We start from the raw sequence: 17,374 nt of genomic DNA on the forward strand, positions 1-17,374 counted from the left end.
CCATGATAGCTTGTACAAGGTTATCCCCCATCTAAACTCAACAAAAGAATAACATAAATCTAACAATTCATAACATGATTATAGTAGTAAGTGATAGCCATATGACAAGAAATCAGACAATGATGATAATAGCAAAATGCTAACAAAATAATAATGGCAGTGTGTACTACATACATAAGTAAGTCAGTGTGTAGTGTAACAGACAGCATCTCTGGTGTTGTCTGTGAACGTATTTTTGCTGTCATGAAAACAACGTGTACAATTGCACATGCCTGGTGGACTTCAAATTGGGCTCACTAGTCCCAAGTGATGTGATGATCTGATTAGAGCCAGGATCAGACTAGGTCATGTCTGTAGTAATGAATATTCATGAGAACAAGCCGGCTTGTGATATTAGTTGGCTTCATTATGTGTGATAGGGAGGAATGAGTCATCATGATGTGTGCAACAGAACTAGTAGTACTGCACACTTGTAATTTAGTGTAACTTCTCTTTATTACGTTTGGCATATTACAGTGTTTTCATTTTCAGCAAAGCAGAGGACGGTACCTGCCACACAGTTTTACCTTGTTACTTGCTAATCAGTTACAAGTTGTTATGAATATAAGTACATGTAGGGTAGCGTACACAGGAGCCCCGTTGGTAATAATGATAATAATAATAATAATGGTAGCCAGGGTAAGGTCTCTCCTCTGCATGAAAACAGTTATGTATGATTTATTTAGTGCCATCTCTTGAGTCGACATTTCGTCTCCCTTGAAAATCAGCCGATCATGGTTAAAGTGGACCAGCCAATAGTAATAACACTCAAGACTGATCAACAAAAATGAACATAATTATACCAAAAAACTTGTACTGTGGTTTAGAAAAAGTGATACTGAAATCAGTCACTACTAGTATATATAGTATTATACAGGTTGGAAAGCAGATATTGTTTAGATTTTCTAGTTTGAGTGCCTGAGTTAAAGTTATACCACTTAGATAGTGTGCGTGGATGAAAGAGAGAGAGAGGGGAAAGTACAAACTAGGAATATATAACTATAACTTATTGCTTGCAAAAGCTGCCAGTACTTTCTCATACATATGATAATTCTGTTTGCTGATGTAGTTGGAGCCATGAGAATGCCGTTCCAAGAAGTCGTTCCACTTCACACATCATTCCTGATGTGCGCTGCATTCTGTGGACCGTGCCATGATTGAATTTCAGGGAGGTTCGTTTGCACAGCAGGACGATAATTTTATTACCTGTACAACAGAGACAACCCCCTTGGGAGGCTCGGTCCATTCTTGTGCAGGGGTGGGGGTGGGTTCCATGGTCAGACCAAAAATCTGCAGTCAAACCAAAATATCAGGTCCATTGGCCTTCCAGTCCTGTCACAATTTGTGTGGAGACTTAAAAGTTGTTTTTTTGTTGTAAAAGTCGAAAGTCGCTTATTTACCATAAGGAGTTCCCCGTTTGTTCTGATTTCTACCTGCCCAGCTGTGGTACCTCCCCCTGGCTGAGTCACTTCCTGTTGATCCTGGGTGCTCAGCATATTGTTCAGCTGAACTTTCCAGGCAGGTCGGGACTGCAACAGCCTCGCGGTTTGTCAGAACTAAACTGTGGTAAGTCCTTTTCCCTGTCTTTGGCTTTAGAACTCAAAAAAAAGATTATTTTATTGCATCTGCAGTGGTTTAAACAGATTTCAGTGTTGAAAACCACCAAAAAAGTACCAATGAGAAGAATTTTGGATTTGTCAGCTGTTGGTACGGAACCTGTCCAGGGTACTGAAGTCTTAATCACTGGGAACTGTGACACTCCAACATGTGATATTTGCAGATGTCATGATCATTCAGTGATTAATGTGTGTATCATGTTTTCTCTAGATTCTTATTTTTGCTTCTTCATATGGGACAGTATTATCTATTGGGCTAACAGTCAGAATCATGCATTAGGTAGACTTTTTGTCACATAAGTTGGGGGAAACCAGCCCAAATTGTGAAATATTCGCAGATTTGTGACTCTTCTGTGAAGAGTTCACCGCGAAAATTGCAAACATTTCTGCATTTACGGTATTTCCTGATCTGTTACTCTTCCATGGAACTGTTGCGACAATGAAGCAAGTTTCCCTACAACCCAGGCTAGGGCAGTCTTTTCCACGTTTTTGTATTTCTGCATGGTGATTTTTGTGATAGAACTTGTTTATATTCACCTTATATAGATACAGATATGAGAAACTGTGTGTATATCTACTACTCCCGTAAACATTAGGCGTATGAACATGTGCAGGTAAATTCATCAATCCTAGATTCATGCATGTTCATGTCTGGAAGGCAGAGTAAGAACAGAGCGGCTGCTACAGTTGTCGGCATGAGCAGACGACCGGCAGCTTTGATGTTAGAGTAACTTAATCAGGCTGTAAATGGCCGTCATTCCGCCGATGGCTGTGGCTTGTCTGCGTGCGTAACACAACATGCCGCGGAGCGCAGCCCTGGCTTGTAGGTGCTGCAGAAGTGAGTAGCCCTGTTACAGGAAGCAGCATTGTGGGGGTGAGATCTATTATTGGGAAAGTAGGAATAAAAGGAAGATCAGTCGCTGAAGTTGTTCCTCATGGGATGCTCGCAAATGATGATGAGTAGCTGAAGAATTCAGCTCCTGGCTACAAAGTATAATAATAAAAGGAAAAACTGCAACAATACAGAAGCTTTGAATGGTTGAAGAATTCAACACCTGGCTACAAATTAAATAGACAGAAGTCGGCCCAACCAAAATAAAACAAAAGCTTGCATCTAGAAGTGCCTTTAGATATGAGCGATCATGGCAATGTCACAGTGACCCAGTGGTAGGTAATAATCAGGTGATAAGAAAAAGATTAATTTACCTGGTAATTATAAGGCCACACCAATTTAATTTGTTGCTTCTCAGAATAGCCTGTCCTGTTTTTCCCAGTTTGAAAAAAAAAAAAATTGGGTCACTATTCCCATTCACAAATTTAAACTCCCAATATTTCTATCTGTTCAGTTTTAAAACTCAATAGCCACCAACATCGATTATAAAGACCTGCACAATAATATTATTATCTAAAATGTGTGGTCACATTGATCATAAGTTATAATTTTTCATTTATTAAAACTATTTCTCAATATCAATCCATATATTACATGGCAAAATGTAATTTTGTTACTGAAATTATAATACTAGATCAAAGAAGGGGGTGCATTGCATAAAATGAGCCATACAAAGCTAAAACTTGAATAATTCTCTTATTACCTTCGCCGAGAAGGTTATGCAGAGGGTAGCGTTTGTATGTGTGTGTGTGTGTGTGTGTGTGTGTGTAATGTACAGCATAACTCGAGAAGGCTTGGGTGGATTGTCTTGATATTTGGTATGTGGGTAGGTCTTGATGAGACTTGGAAATGATTAGATTTTGGGTCCCCTAGCGGCTTGTTACGGTACTGCAGTGGAACTTCCTGTTTTGATATCTCGTGTTCTGGACATGCTATGGAACTGATTTTTGAGTGGTAGATAGCTCTTTGGACAGAGAGTAAGTGGTATGGGTTTGGGCCCCCTAGCGGCTTTTTTGGAACTGCAGGAGCAGGTTTTGCATCTGACTTTGAACGGGAATAACTCAAGAAGGGCTTGATGGATTGCAATGATTTTTGGTAAGTAGATAGCCTGAGTGATGATGAACATAATTAGATACGTTTTATGCAAATCAGTATCTAATTTGCATAATTAATGAGGAAAGTTTATACATCCGCCAAATTCCATGATAGGACTCTGAAACATGTGACATATGTAAGTGAGGAAGAGAGAAATATTAATTGATATGAACTATGCAAATGAAGACCTCATTTGCATAATTAATGAGAAAATACTATAACTCAAGATGGCCTTGATGGATGGTCATGATTTTTGGTATGTAGATAGCTTGTGTGATGCTTAGAATGATTGGCCGATAATTATGCAAATCAGATTCTAATTAGCATAATTAATGAGGCAACTTTAAAAATCTGCTTTGTGCCATGATATGACTATTCAAATTGTAACTGAGGAAGAAAGGAATGTTGAAGATAGCAAATATGCAAATGTGGACCTAATTTGCATACTTAAATGAGAAACTACTATAATTTGACGAATTTGGTGAATGACGGAAATTTCATGCATTTAATACTTTTTTTTGTGGCATCGGGAAGTTATGTGAATGTGAACACGGTTGAATCAAATTATGCTAATAAGGGCCTCATTTGCATAATTGATGATCAATATTAGCATAACCTCCTTTGTTAAGCTCATACTTTGTTAAGCTCATACTTTGGACATGTCACATTTTAAGACAATCAACTGGTATGATTTATAATTGATGAGAAACACTCCTAATACGTCAGTCACAATGGTTAAAATCATTTGGCGAAGGTATGAGGTCGTGGAACTCTAGTTCTTTATGTAAACCCTTATCTTTACCCCAGACTATTTACAAAGAAAATTTTTTTTTTTTTTTCCGCCCTGTCACTCCAATTTTTTTCTGAAAATATCCGAGAAGCAACAAATAAAATTGGTATGGCCTAATTAGCAATCTGATCTGGTAACTTAGATTTACAGGCCATCAATTCCATTACTCCAAGCTTTACCTGCACAGAGCTGCCACCTTGCAGTTCTCGGTAGAAATGCATCTTGCATGCTTACAGTGCCCCGGGTGCCTGTGTGGACTATTCATGGCACTGGGACTGTTCGCATCACAATCGGTTATTCCATTTATCGCTGTATGGTGCAGAATAATTCTGTTTTGTTTTCATCATGCAGAAACATGTGTGTTGAGCACACACCATGTACATTGTATATTTGTCCGACTTGCTGGCAAGTATGTGAGTTATTATCCTGACTGTCTTTATCATGTGTGTGCAGTCAAAATATATCAAAAAGTATTCCTAATAATATATGATAATTTAATTGGCAAAAACAATGTTGGCGTATTACACGACATTATGCCAAAGATACACCATTTTGCACGACCCAGTAGGCGGCAGGAAATGAGCCCCAGCACCCTCTGCATTCCATCCAGTCTATCCATTAGCGTTACTTTGCTGTGGCAGAAAGGCGGAAGATGCGCTCCCCTGGGGGGGGATCCCCTGGGGCGCCGGCTTCCTTCCTGCTTCCTCTTACCGGGCCGGAAGGTTTCCCGGGGACGGAACTTTCTTAACGCTCGCTCCTTCCTGTCCCCCGGAGAACCAGCCTGGCTGGCTAAGCCAGACCTGTGAATACTTCATCACAGAACCAACCTGGCTGGCTGAGCCAGACCTGTGAATACTTCATCACAGAAGCAGAAATCGCTGCTCGTGCAGTAGTGACAGGAAGTGGCTAGAAAGGCTAGTCTATGGAGAACTGTACGGGTTATATTAGCGTTGAGGCCAACTGGAATGTTTCTGCATGATGTTTCACCTCCTGTGGATAGATGACATTTATAAAACCAATCATCATTAAACAAACTGCTCTGCAGGGCAGTTTAGCCCAGCTGTAGGGCTGCATTATATGATGTCAATCAGGATTTTAATTACCTGATGGTGACTACTGACTATATACTATATACTGTAGTAGCTCAGTAGGCCGATGGTACCTTTAGTTTTAGCTACTTTCCCATAATCAGGTCTGTGCGTGGATTGTTAATTACCCTGCATGGTGATGACTATTTCTGAGGGCTGTGTAGGGATTGTGGTCTGCTGCCCTCGCTACATGTCTGTAAATATCACACCGGGCTGTCTTCATGCATCTAACGTTAAACCGGGCCACAGACTGAGGGAATATTCTCCGCCTGACCAAGTCTTTCAAATCAGGACTCACAGGACTCTCTTGTACATCAGCACAGATCCAGACAGAGGAGGTTTTACATCTCCTTGCACAGACACAGTCTCTCCATTCCTTTCAATTCCTGGCTTTGTGTGCCTCATGAATAATTCAGCTGGAGAAGAATTCCCTTTCATGGCTGGCGAGGGAACCCCCTGGGTAATTTGAGTCCTTGTGCGTGTGTACAGCGGTGTGGAATCACGGTCTCCCCCAACAATGTACCATCCCAGGATGGGAGAATAACGGGCATAATGAACTGGTGTGTGATGTTGTACATGATGTACTGTTGTATGTACTGTTGTCTGTAATGTACAGTAAGTGTTGTATGTTGTGTTGTATGTTGTGTTGTACATGTATATGCTGCAGTATGTAAGTGGTGCTGTGACATCCTGCAGTGCTGGGTGATGCTGCGTTGTGCTGCGTGATGCTGCGTGCGTTGTGACTTCCTGGCCAGAATTAACATTCACACTGTATTTATCTTCTGATTGCAGGCAGCGACTCAGCCCACGTAGCACCCACAAGTCTGCTCTGATTGGCCAGCTGGCGTCACATGACAGGAAGCAATTACTTTGAGGCTTTCTGGATCTCCAAGGTCAGGCTATGTGAGATTACAATGGAGCCGTAACCACCAGTAATGTATGCTAAATTATAGGAAATACACCATTTTTTATGACTTAGAGAGGAATCTGTGCTGATTCCCCTGAAACATGAGTGCTGTGGTTGTTGTGAATGGAGTGCTGGGTGTATTGTGTTAGCTGCATGCCTGCATGTTTATTGGGATGTATCAATGGGCATTACGGCGGCGGTTCCTGGCAATTATGATAATTCTCATGCATAATGCATGTCCTCCCACGGGCCCGGTGCAGCATCATTGATGGGAAAGCATGAATGGAGGGAGGAGGACACCACAAAATCCCGCCCCGCCGGCCACACCGCTCCGCTCCCGACGCCGCATCCTGCCCAGATCGTAGTGCAGGGAGGGAACCCGACACCTCGGGCACCGGGGCTGCCTCAGCAGGGGAGAGGGGCAGGAGTTAGGCAGGCTGTATGCAGGGATATTAGGCAGGCCTGTATGCAGGGATATTAGGCAGGCCTGTATGCAGGGATATTAGGCAGGCTGTGTATGCAGGAATTTGTGCCGGGGATCACGGCTATAACTCAGCCATCTGACGGGTTCTGCCGACGATTCTCTGGTGAGGATTCTGTGATGATGTAGTCAGGACGGTTCCGGTTCTCCTACAGGATGCTGGCGTGGCCATCTTCTGCATGTTCCGCCGGCAGATTTGCATCTCCAGCCTGACTTCCGGCCGGGATTTTCCCTGACGAACGCACGACATTATCCCCTCCTGTGGTCCCATTTCTGTGTCAGGTTAGGATGTTATGGACACACTACTGTTGCTTAACGGAGAGAGACTTGTGGTAAGCCTGTAGATTTGTTGGTGTATAATTGTGCCTGACGTGACTTCCATGTTGGAGTGATCGATGTATACGAGAGGAGTGCTGAGGAGTGCCGGCCGGCTGGCTGAGTGGGCGGATCTTCAGCAGCCCACAGGTTGGGAAACGTAGATTAGTTATATTTACTGCCCCCATATCTGCACTGATCAAGGTGCCGGGACAGATGAGCAGACGTTATGTGGCGGCCGCGGTGTGGTTGGTGTGTTCGGTAGCCGCGGGTTCGCGAGGCCGGGTTTACGGGTCGTATTTGCGGGTCGGGTTTGCGGGTCGGTGTGTTGTGAGGGTGACGGCCACTCCCTGAGACTGGATGGTTAGTCTAAAGGACATTATGTCACGCAAGGTGACCTTCAGCCCACCCACCTCTCCCCGGGACGCCTCTCCGACCTTCCTCAAGCGCTACCTGGCCGACCCTCTCGGCGGAGACGCCGCGTCCAGAATGAACTACCGCGTCATGAGGGACGAGGAAGACGCCTCCCCAGAATTTACCAAAAAGCCCGTCTGTAGCGTCCCTGACCCCCCCGCCGTCCAGCCGACAGTCAAAAGTAAACCGTTCTTTAAACATCCGACTCTTGCAGCCATGGCCGGCGTCATCAACAAGCTGCGCAACAAGAACAAGCCGCCGATCACGCAGCAGGCGCCCGGCTGGACCAGCAGCGGCAGCTTCATCAACAAGCCGACTCGGGGCTGGCTGCACAACGACGACACGCTGAAGGACGGGGGCGTCTGCTACGGAGTCAAGGTAAGAACCGCAAACAAACAAACAAACAAACAAGCAAACAAACAAACAAGCCAACCCGCAGTGTCAAGGTAAGAACAGCAAACAAACAAACAAACAAACAAACAAACAAACAAACAAGCCAACCCGCAGTGTCAAGGTAAGAACAACAAACAAACAAACAAGCCGACACGGGGCTGGCTGCACAACGATGACACGCTGAAGGACGGGGGCGTCTGCTACGGAGTCCAGGTAAGAACAGCAAACAAACAAACAAACAAACAAGCAAACAAACAAACAAGCCAACCCGCAGTCTCAAGGTTAGAACAGCAAACAAACAAACAAACAAACAAGCCAACCCGCAGTGTCAAGGTAAGAACAGCAAACAAACAAACAAACAAACAAGCCAACCCGCAGTGTCAAGGTAAGAACAACAAACAAACAAGCCGACATGGGGATGACTGCAACGGAGTCAAGGTAAGAACAACTTTCACCCTTCTCTGAGCTACGGAGTCAAGGTAAGAACAATTTTCACCCTTCTCTGAGCTACGGAGTCAAGGTAAGAATAACTTTCACCCTTCTCTGTGCTACGGAGTCAAGGTAAGAATAACTTTCACCCTTCTCTGTGCTACGGAGTCAGGGTAAGAACTTTCACCCTTCTCTGTGCTACGGAGTCAGGGTAAGAACAACTTTCACCCTTATATGTGCTATGGAGTCAGGGTAAGAATTTTCACCCTTCTCTGTGCGACGGAGTCAGGGTAAGAATTTTCACCCTTCTCTATGCTACGGAGTCAGGGTAAGAACTTTCACCCTTCTCTGTGCTTCGGAGTCAGGGTGAGAATTTTCACCCTTCTCTGTGCGACGGAGTCAGGGTGAGAACTTTCACCCTTCTCTATGCTATGGAGTCAGGGTAAGAATTTTCACCCTTCTCTGTGCGACGGAGTCAGGGTAAGAATTTTCACCCTTCTCTGTGCGACGGAGTCAGGGTAAGAATTTTCACCCTTCTCTATGCTATGGAGTCAGGGTAAGAACTTTCACCCTTCTCTGTGCTACGGAGTCAGGGTAAGAACTTTCACCCTTCTCTGTGCTATGGAGTCAGGGTAAGAACTTTCACCCTTCTCTGTGCTACGGAGTCAGGGTAAGAACTTTCACCCTTCTCTGTGCTTCGGAGTCAGGGTGAGAATTTTCACCCTTCTCTGTGCGACGGAGTCAGGGTGAGAATTTTCACCCTTCTCTGTGCTATGGAGTCAGGGTAAGAATTTTCACCCTTCTCTGTGCTACGGAGTCAGGGTAAGAACTTTCACCCTTCTCTATGCTATGGAGTCAGGGTAAGAACTTTCACCCTTCTCTGTGCTATGGAGTCAGGGTAAGAACTTTCACCCTTCTCTGTGCGACGGAGTCAGGGTAAGAACTTTCACCCTTCTCTGTGCTTCGGAGTCAGGGTGAGAATTTTCACCCTTCTCTGTGCGACGGAGTCAGGGTGAGAATTTTCACCCTTCTCTGTGCGACGGAGTCAGGGTAAGAATTTTCACCCTTCTCTATGCTATGGAGTCAGGGTAAGAACTTTCACCCTTCTCTGTGCTACGGAGTCAGGGTAAGAACTTTCACCCTTCTCTGTGCGACGGAGTCAGGGTAAGAACTTTCACCCTTCTCTGTGCTACGGAGTCAGGGTAAGAATTTTCACCCTTCTCTGTGCTACGGAGTCAGGGTAAGAACTTTCACCCTTCTCTGTGCGACGGAGTCAGGGTGAGAATTTTCACCCTTCTCTGTGCTACGGAGTCAGGGTGAGAATTTTCACCCTTCTCTGTGCTTCGGAGTCAGGGTGAGAATTTTCACCCTTCTCTATGCTATGGAGTCAGGGTAAGAACTTTCACCCTTCTCTGTGCTACGGAGTCAGGGTAAGAACTTTCACCCTTCTCTGTGCGACGGAGTCAGGGTAAGAACTTTCACCCTTCTCTGTGCGACGGAGTCAGGGTAAGAATTTTCACCCTTCTCTGTGCTTCGGAGTCAGGGTGAGAATTTTCACCCTTCTCTATGCTATGGAGTCAGGGTAAGAACTTTCACCCTTCTCTGTGCTACGGAGTCAGGGTAAGAACTTTCACCCTTCTCTGTGCTATGGAGTCAGGGTAAGAACTTTCACCCTTCTCTGTGCTTCGGAGTCAGGGTGAGAATTTTCACCCTTCTCTGTGCTACGGAGTCAGGGTGAGAATTTTCACCCTTCTCTGTGCTACGGAGTCAGGGTAAGAATTTTCACCCTTCTCTATGCTATGGAGTCAGGGTAAGAACTTTCACCCTTCTCTGTGCTACGGAGTCAGGGTAAGAACTTTCACCCTTCTCTGTGCTATGGAGTCAGGGTAAGAACTTTCACCCTTCTCTGTGCTTCGGAGTCAGGGTGAGAATTTTCACCCTTCTCTGTGCTACGGAGTCAGGGTGAGAATTTTCACCCTTCTCTGTGCTACGGAGTCAAGGTAAGAACAATTTTCACCCTTCTCTGTGCTACGGAGTCAGGGTAAGAATTTTCACCCTTCTCTATGCTATGGAGTCAGGGTAAGAATTTTCACCCTTCTCTGTGCTACGGAGTCAAGGTAAGAACAATTTTCACCCTTCTCTGTGCTTCGGAGTCAGGGTAAGAATTTTCACCCTTCTCTGTGCTATGGAGTCAAGGTAAGAATAACTTTCACCCTTCTCTGTGCTATGGAGTCAGGGTAAGAATTTTCACCCTTATCTGTGCTACGGAGTCAAGAGGGACGAAGAATTGATTTTATGTCATTTTGGAAGATGACCATTGTTAACAGAGAAGGCTGTTTTGCATAAAGTATAGTCAAGTATAGTAATGTACTGGAGTTTGTTTCCTCCTTTCCTTGTATAACCCAGACCTACTACAGATTTGGGTTAAAGCTAAGTACGACCTCCATTTGGTGCTCAGCCTAGAGTCCCGTAGAAGTGAACTCATTGCATGGATGGTCTGTCTACAAGCTGAACCAGTTATAAGCTGAACCGGTTATAAGCTGAACCAGTTATAAGCTGAACCAGTTATAAGCTGAACCGGTTATAAGCTGAACCAGTTATAAGCTGAACCAGTTATAAGCTGAACCGGTTATAAGCTGAACCAGTTATAAGCTGAACCGGTTACAAGCTGAACCAGTTATAAGCTGAACCGGTTATAAGCTGAACCAGTTATAAGCTGAACCAGTTATAAGCTGAACCGGTTATAAGCTGAACCAGTTATAAGCTGAACCAGTTATAAGCTGAACCGGTTATAAGCTGAACCGGTTATAAAATAAACTGGTTATAAGCTGAACCAGTTATAAGCTGAACCAGTTATAAGCTGAACCAGTTATAAGCTCTATAAGCTGAACTGGTTATAAGCTGAACCAGTTATAAGCTGAACCAGTTATAAGCTCTATAAGCTGAACTGGTTATAAGCTGAACCGGTTATAAGCTGAACCAGTTATAAGCTCTATAAGCTGAACTGGTTATAAGCTGAACCAGTTATAAGCTGAACCAGTTATAAGCTGAACTGGTTATAAGCTAAACCGGTTATAAGCTGGACCAGTTATAAGCTGAGCCAGTTATAAGCTGAGCCAGTTATAAGCTGAACCAGTTATAAACTAAACCGATTATAAGCTAAACCTGTTATAAGCTGAGCCAGTTATAAGCTGAACCAGTTATAAGCTGAACCAGTTATAAGCTAAACCGGTTACAAGCTGGACCAGTTATAAGCTGAACTGGTTATAAGCTAAACTGGTTATAAGCTGGACCAGTTATAAGCTGAGCCAGTTATAAGCTGAGCCAGTTATAAGCTGAACCAGTTATAAACTAAACCGATTATAAGCTAAACCAGTTATAAGCTGAGCCAGTTATAAGCTGAGCCAGTTATAAGCTGAACCAGTTATAAACTGAACCAGTAATAAACTGAACCAGTTATAAGCTGAGCCAGTTATAAACTAAACCTGTTATAAGCTGAGCCAGTTATAAGCCAAACCAGTTATAAGCTAAACCGGTTATAAGCTGGACCAGTTATAAGCTGAGCCAGTTATAAGCTGAGCCAGTTATAAGCTGAGCCAGTTATAAGCTGAGCCAGTTATAATCTGAAGCATAAGCTGTAACAATTACATTGGAAGGGTCTCAGTGAACCTGCAAACTTAAGCAGATCCCCTGAAACATTGCTGCCAAAAGTGTCATTTTTTGCCAAATTTTTAGAAGAATTGGGCATCTTTTTTGCATGAAAATCTCCAGTTCTATCAGAAGGCAAACTTAAGCAGATCCCAAAAAAAATTGGAGATGAAAATGTCCTTTGGACTTTGCTGACTAGAAGGTGCAAATGTAAATGGAATACACAGTAGAAATTTTGGAACAGACATCTTGACAGGCATACATTCTTTCTTTGAAGTAAGACTTCATTTGGATAATTGATGAAAGATGCTACAATTCATTAGTGATATTAATTATGAAAATTTGGAAGCCTAGCATGATGGTCAGGTGTAAGTATGGTCATTTCCACGTCAGACCAGACACACCTAAAGGACATGTCGTTCCAACACTAGCCAGGGCTGGCAATACTGGGCGCATGTGCACTGTTGTTGACCCAATATCTTACCTGTGTGCCTAATTGTTTAGTGTGGGTGCACCAGTGCACCTAGATATTCTTGTAGGCTATATTGTATAGTGTAAATGAGGAATAGTATTGTACACTAGCATACAGAACATTCTTCAAATACCAGTATCAGAAAAAGCAATAATACAAGCATTGTTGTACATTGTTCGATGTATTACTTATTCGAAATTTGACGTTAGGTATAGAATTTCAGATGGAAGTTCTTAGAGAGGGAGTAGGGCAGGTGCACCTTTTCCCGAAAAGGAGTTTGAAGCCCTGCTAGCAGAGCACAGCGAAGTCATGTTACCTTAAGTCTTGTAGCACTGTGATATACAGAAGACAGTAAGAATGGAAAATTGTTTTCCTTGAAGGGCATAAGAAATGCGAAAAATCCCAGCACTACCTTGTACCAGCCGTGGGTTTGTCACCAGGGGCAGGGGGCATACAGTAGCTGTTGTAACTGTTCAGCACTAGGGACAGGGGCATACAGTAGCTGTTGTAACTGTTCAGCACTAGGGACAGGGGTATACAGTAGCTGTTGTAACTGTTCAGCACTAGGGACAGGGGTATACAGTAGCTGTTGTAACTGTTCAGCACTAGGGACAGGGGTATACAGTAGCTGTTGTAACTGTTCAGCACCAGGGACAGGGGCATACAGTAGCTGTTGTAACTGTTCAGCACTAGGGACAGGGGGCATACAGTAGCTGTTGTAACTGTTCAGCACCAGGGACAGGGGGCATACAGTAGCTGTAATTGTTCAGCACTAGGGACAGGGGGCATACAGCAGCTGTTGTAACTGTTCAGCACTAGGGACAGGGGCATACAGTCGCTGTTGTAACTGTTCAGCACCAGGGACAGGGGGCATACAGTAGCTGTAATTGTTCAGCACTAGTGACAGGGGGCAAACAGTAGCTGTTGTAACTGTTCAGCACTAGGGACAGGGGGCATACAGTAGCTGTAATTGTTCAGCACTAGGGACAGGGGGCAAACAGTAGCTGTTGTAACTGTTCAGCACCAGGGACAGGGGGCATACAGTAGCTGTAATTGTTCAGCACTAGTGACAGGGGGCAAACAGTAGCTGTTGTAACTGTTCAGCACTAGGGACAGGGGGCATACAGTAGCTGTAATTGTTCAGCACTAGGGACAGGGGGCAAACAGTAGCTGTTGTAACTGTTCAGCACCAGGGACAGGGGCATACAGTAGCTGTTGTAACTGTTCAGCACCAGGGACAGGGGCATACAGTAGCTGTTGTAACTGTTCAGGGACAGGGGCATACAGTAGCTGTTGTAACTGTTCAGGGACAGGGGCATACAGTAGCTGTTGTAACTGTTCAGCACCAGGGACGGGGCATACAGTAGCTGTTGTAACTGTTCAGCACCAGGGACGGGGCATACAGTAGCTGTTGTAACTGTTCAGGGACAGGGGCATACAGTAGCTGTTGTAACTGTTCAGGGACAGGAGCATACAGTAGCTGTTGTAACTGTTCAGGGACAGGGGCATACAGTAGCTGTTGTAACTGTTCAGCACCAGGGACGGGGCATACAGTAGCTGTTGTAACTGTTCAGCACCAGGGACGGGGCATACAGTAGCTGTTGTAACTGTTCAGCACCAGGGACAGGGGCATACAGTAGCTGTTGTAACTGTTCAGGGACAGGGGCATACAGTAGCTGTTGTAACTGTTCAGGGACAGGGGCATACAGTAGCTGTTGTAACTGTTCAGCACCAGGGACGGGGCATACAGTAGCTGTTGTAACTGTTCAGCACCAGGGACAGGGGCATACAGTAGCTGTTGTAACTGTTCAGCACCAGGGACAGGGGCATACAGTAGCTGTTGTAACTGTTCAGGGACAGGAGCATACAGTAGCTGTTGTAACTGTTCAGGGACAGGGGCATACAGTAGCTGTTGTAACTGTTCAGCACCAGGGACAGGGGGCATACAGTAGCTGTTGTAACTGTTCAGCACCAGGGACAGGGGCATACAGTAGCTGTTGTAATTGTTCAGCACTAGGGACAGGGGGCAAACAGTAGCTGTTGTAACTGTTCAGCACCAGGGACAGGGGGCATACAGTAGCTGTTGTAACTGTTCAGCACCAGGGACAGGGGCATACAGTAGCTGTTGTAACTGTTCAGCACCAGGGACGGGGCATACAGTAGCTGTTGTAACTGTTCAGCACCAGGGACAGGGGCATACAGTAGCTATTGTAACTGTTCAGCACCAGGGACAGGGGCATACAGTAGCTGTTGTAACTGTTCAGCACCAGGGACAGGGGCATACAGTAGCTGTTGTAACTGTTCAGGGACAGGGGGCATACAGTAGCTGTTGTAACTGTTCAGCACCAGGGACGGGGCATACAGTAGCTGTTGTAACTGTTCAGGGACAGGGGCATACAGTAGCTGTTGTAACTGTTCAGGGACAGGGGCATACAGTAGCTGTTGTAACTGTTCAGCACCAGGGACAGGGGGCATACAGTAGCTGTTGTAACTGTTCAGCACCAGGGACAGGGGCATACAGTAGCTGTTGTAATTGTTCAGCACTAGGGACAGGGGGCAAACAGTAGCTGTTGTAACTGTTCAGCACTAGGGACAGGGGGCATACAGTAGCTGTTGTAACTGTTCAGCACCAGGGACAGGGGCATACAGTAGCTGTTGTAACTGTTCAGCACCAGGGACAGGGGGCATACAGTAGCTGTTGTAACTGTTCAGCACCAGGGACAGGGGGCATACAGTAGCTGTTGTAACTGTTCAGCACCTATGCATATATTCAGCCCACAGGATCTATTATGCACGGCCCAGGTGTCGTGGGGGTGAATGGGTTTCTGGTCAATCGACCGGAAATGCCATTCCTGGGTATTCTGGTAAAATTGTAATTGGACTGAAAATGTTGCTAATTTCATTTGTTCTGTGTATTCTGAAAATTCTGTTTTGTTTCTAATCTCCCCATATTGAGTATCATATGAAAATTGCAAGCAGTCTTCATCTGTTAGTATCTTCATCATGATGCCATCATGTGGTACTCTTCATTATGTCATCATGTGGTACTCTTCATGATGCCATCATGTGGTACTCTTCATGATGCCATCATGTGGTACTCTTCATGATGCCATCATGTGGTACTCTTCATGATGCCATCATGTGGTACTCTTCATGATGCCATCATGTGGTACTCTTCATGATGCCATCATGTGGTACTCTTCATGATGTGTGGAAAGGGAAGAAGTTTTGTCCATCCTCTCTACGAGCCTAGTCATGTCTGACAGAAGAACTTTATTGCACGGCAATTGTACACGGTACAAAGTATGGCAAGAACAAAATATCATATTCTAGGGGGATATAATAAAACCATCACCGACAAAATGTTTTGTGTAGACCCTGGGTAACTCATCTAATGGGAGATGGACAGCAAAACAGCATTGTTCTCAGGAATAGAAGAGAGGGTTGATGTTGAACTGATATTTTATCCTCCAGGCAGTTTAACGATGAACTCACATTTTAGCAACTTATCCTTCGCACGTTAATAGTAGGCTTCAAGCTCACTGCCAGGTGTAACGTCACCAGACATGTTACGTTATGTGTAGTTCCCTGTCATTTTTCCCTCCTGTAAGTGTACTAATATGTACATTTCCCTCCTGTAAGTGTTTTCAGCAATGTTTTGAAACAATTTTAAAGCCAGAATGTATTTAGTGTAATTTTGATGTGTTTTAATGTAAGCTGCAGAACAATTCCGGGACCCACCAGGGACCCTCCCGCTCTGTTCCATGTTGTGGGGAATCAAAAACCAGTATGATTACTATAATATATATAATCATTATAATAACTGCTGGCACTGATGCCACCATCATGGGCCAAAGTTGAAAGGGCAGGTAACGTAAGGCTTGCGGCTGCAGGCGGCATGTTGCGGTGTCTCAGATTTCAGGCTGTAGTAATTTGATACGTGGGCTGAATAATGACGGATCGCTGCACCCTTCCAACCATAAACTGTCACTCGGGAACCTCTCCAATTAAACCTGCTTCCGGCCTGCGGAAGTGGGCCGGGCCCGCGGGAATCAGGGCAATGGAGACGGGGCAGCAGCAGCCATTCATGTAAACTTCAGGGTACTAAGCTCAGGCCATTCATGTAAACTTCAGGGTACTGCAGGCCATTCATGTAAACTTCAGGGTACTAAGCTCAGGCCATTCATGTAAACTTCAGGGTACTGCAGGCCATTCATGTAAACTTCAGGGTACTGTAAACTTCAGGGTACTGCAGGCCATTCATGTAAACTTCAGGGTACTAAGCTCAGGCCATTCATGTAAACTTCAGGGTACTAAGCTCAGGCCATTCATGTAAACTTCAGGGTACTGCAGGCCATTCATGTAAGCTTCAGGGTACTGCAGGCCATTCATGTAAACTTCAGGGTACTAAGCTCATGCCATTCATGTAAACTTCAGGGTACTAAGCTCAGGCCATTCATGTAAACTTCAGGGTACTAAGCTCAGGCCATTCATGTAAACTTCAGGGTACTGCAGGCCATTCATGTAAGCTTCAGGGTACTGCAGGCCATTCATGTAAACTTCAGGGTACTAAGCTCATGCCATTCATGTAAACTTCAGGGTACTAAGTTCATGCCATTCATGTAAACTTCAGGGTACTGCAGGCCATTCATGTAAACTTCAGGGTACTAAGCTCAGGCCATTCATGTAAACTTAAGCTCAGGCCATTCATGTAAACTTAAGCTCAGGCCATTCATGTAAACTTCAGGGTACTGCAGGCCATTCATGTAAACTTCAGGGTACTGCAGGCCATTCA

At 44.7% G+C, this 17,374-nt stretch overlaps 1 protein-coding gene across 9 annotated transcripts in view; it reads left to right on the forward strand.

Moving 5' to 3' along the window:
- LOC136429026 (SHC-transforming protein 1-like) overlaps positions 1-17,374 on the forward strand; it is a 48,368-nt gene that overhangs the window by 4,234 nt on the left and 26,760 nt on the right. For 2 of the 9 annotated variants that reach the window (XM_066418919.1, XM_066418921.1), the window contains exon 1: positions 6,438-8,015. In XM_066418919.1, the coding sequence (XP_066275016.1) occupies positions 7,584-8,015 (432 nt within the window). In that variant the 5' untranslated portion in view covers positions 6,438-7,583. Of the gene's footprint in view, positions 1-1,480; positions 1,606-6,312; positions 6,414-6,434; positions 8,016-8,135; positions 8,244-10,567; positions 10,577-17,374 lie in introns of those variants that run through there. The other 7 variants (XM_066418925.1, XM_066418923.1, XM_066418924.1 and 4 more) reach the window with 7 other exon arrangements.

The sequence above is a fragment of the Branchiostoma lanceolatum genome, chromosome 2, assembly GCF_035083965.1.
Source record: "Branchiostoma lanceolatum isolate klBraLanc5 chromosome 2, klBraLanc5.hap2, whole genome shotgun sequence".
Taxonomy (NCBI): domain Eukaryota; kingdom Metazoa; phylum Chordata; class Leptocardii; order Amphioxiformes; family Branchiostomatidae; genus Branchiostoma; species Branchiostoma lanceolatum.